The sequence below is a fragment of the Myotis davidii genome, unplaced genomic scaffold, assembly GCF_000327345.1.
Source record: "Myotis davidii unplaced genomic scaffold, ASM32734v1 scaffold78, whole genome shotgun sequence".
NCBI lineage: Eukaryota > Metazoa > Chordata > Mammalia > Chiroptera > Vespertilionidae > Myotis > Myotis davidii.
Genome location: NW_006290305.1, coordinates 934,740 through 936,089, shown reverse-complemented (window position 1 = coordinate 936,089; position 1,350 = coordinate 934,740). Strand labels below are relative to the sequence as shown.

Genomic DNA, 1,350 nt, shown 5'->3' with positions numbered 1-1,350 from the left:
AAGTGCCAGTCCTCCACACTTACTATTTCCTAGTCCTCACAAACATTCAGACCTCCTATCCCTTTTAACAGAGGGTAAGACTGGAGCCGCAGGAGGGAGTGGCTGGCTCCAGCCAAGAGAGCAGTAGTGGGGAAAGGACAGGACCGAAGGGCTTATTCCAACTGCCACACACTTCAACAGAGCGGAAAGACCGCCCACAGAAACCACAACTCTTTTTCCACACTTGTCCCCTCCACTCACAGAGATGGCCGGGGCCAGATTTCTCTCCACCTCCCAGCAGCCAGCAGGGCCTGTGCACTGGCCAGTGTTTCTTGGTTGAGCCTCCCTGGGCTCAGGCTGCAGAGGGATCTGCCAGGATCTCTGAACATCCCAGCCGTCGGGCTCCTGAGAGGAACCAGCCCCAGTACTCCCTACAGAATCTCCACAGCAACACCTGTGCTCCTTTTCTTTTTTATTAAAAAATAGATCAAGAAAATATACACACTTCAGCCCACCTGCCAGAGTGAGCTTTGAAAAGGCCAAAGTGCTGTCGGGAGGGGTGCCAGTGCTGGGTGCCCAGGCTTTCTCCTTTGGAGAAGAGGTGTCCTTGGCCAGCGTAAGAGATCATAATCTGGACCACATTGTGGAGCAGGGCAAGGGCAGACAGACAGAAGGGGGAGGGACAGCTAGAGCAGAGATGGCTGAGAGCAACTGGAGGCCCAGGTGGAAGGACAGAGCCTGCATAGCACTGCCACCCACACAAGGTCCTTGGCCTCATCCTCCAAGGACTCTGCACTGCCTGGCCTCCTCTCCCCTCTGCCAGCCACAGGCCCCAGGACTCTTTCCAGCCAGGGCAGCTGCAATCAGGCATTGAGGGCCTTCCAGCGCTCACTGTCCGTGCTGTTGATGCTGCCGGTGTGGCAGGGCATGGAAGCGATGTCATCCAGGTAAGACACGCCGCTGGCCGAGTCGAACTGTGTGCTGGCGGCACCTGCTGCCTCCAGGCCCTCCCTCCGGGTCACAGCGTAGGGATGGGGCAGGTGCATGTCCGGTTCCTCAGTCTCATCCACTTGGCATTTGTAGGAGAACAGGATCTTGGGCTCCGAGCTAGTAGGGAGGACAGAGGGGCATGGGGAGCCCCACAGTCTGAGTCCAGAAAGGCCCTCCTTCATTGGGCAATGAGGCCAACAGACCAGGAGGAAATGCATTTACGGCTGCCTAATGCCAAACCTGAGGTCCCTATCCCTTGGACCATGGAGTCCAATAGGACTAACAGCCAGCCTCCTCCTCCTGGCTGCGTGCACGTGTGCAAGAGGTGCTGTGCCTGCTTTCTCACCCAGAATGGGTGCCACAAGCCCAACTCAGACGCTC

General features: G+C 57.3%; 1 protein-coding gene across 2 annotated transcripts in view; it reads right to left on the bottom strand.

The window, feature by feature from the left end:
• Positions 1 to 434: 434 nt before the first annotated feature.
• The window catches only part of TPRA1 (transmembrane protein adipocyte associated 1), a 16,593-nt gene continuing 15,677 nt past the window's right edge, over positions 435 to 1,350 (bottom strand). For both annotated transcript variants that reach the window (XM_006763225.2, XM_006763224.2), the window contains one exon: positions 435 to 1,086. In XM_006763225.2, coding sequence (XP_006763288.1) covers positions 843 to 1,086 — 244 coding nt within the window. In that variant the 3' untranslated portion in view covers positions 435 to 842. The remainder of the gene's footprint in view (positions 1,087 to 1,350) is intronic.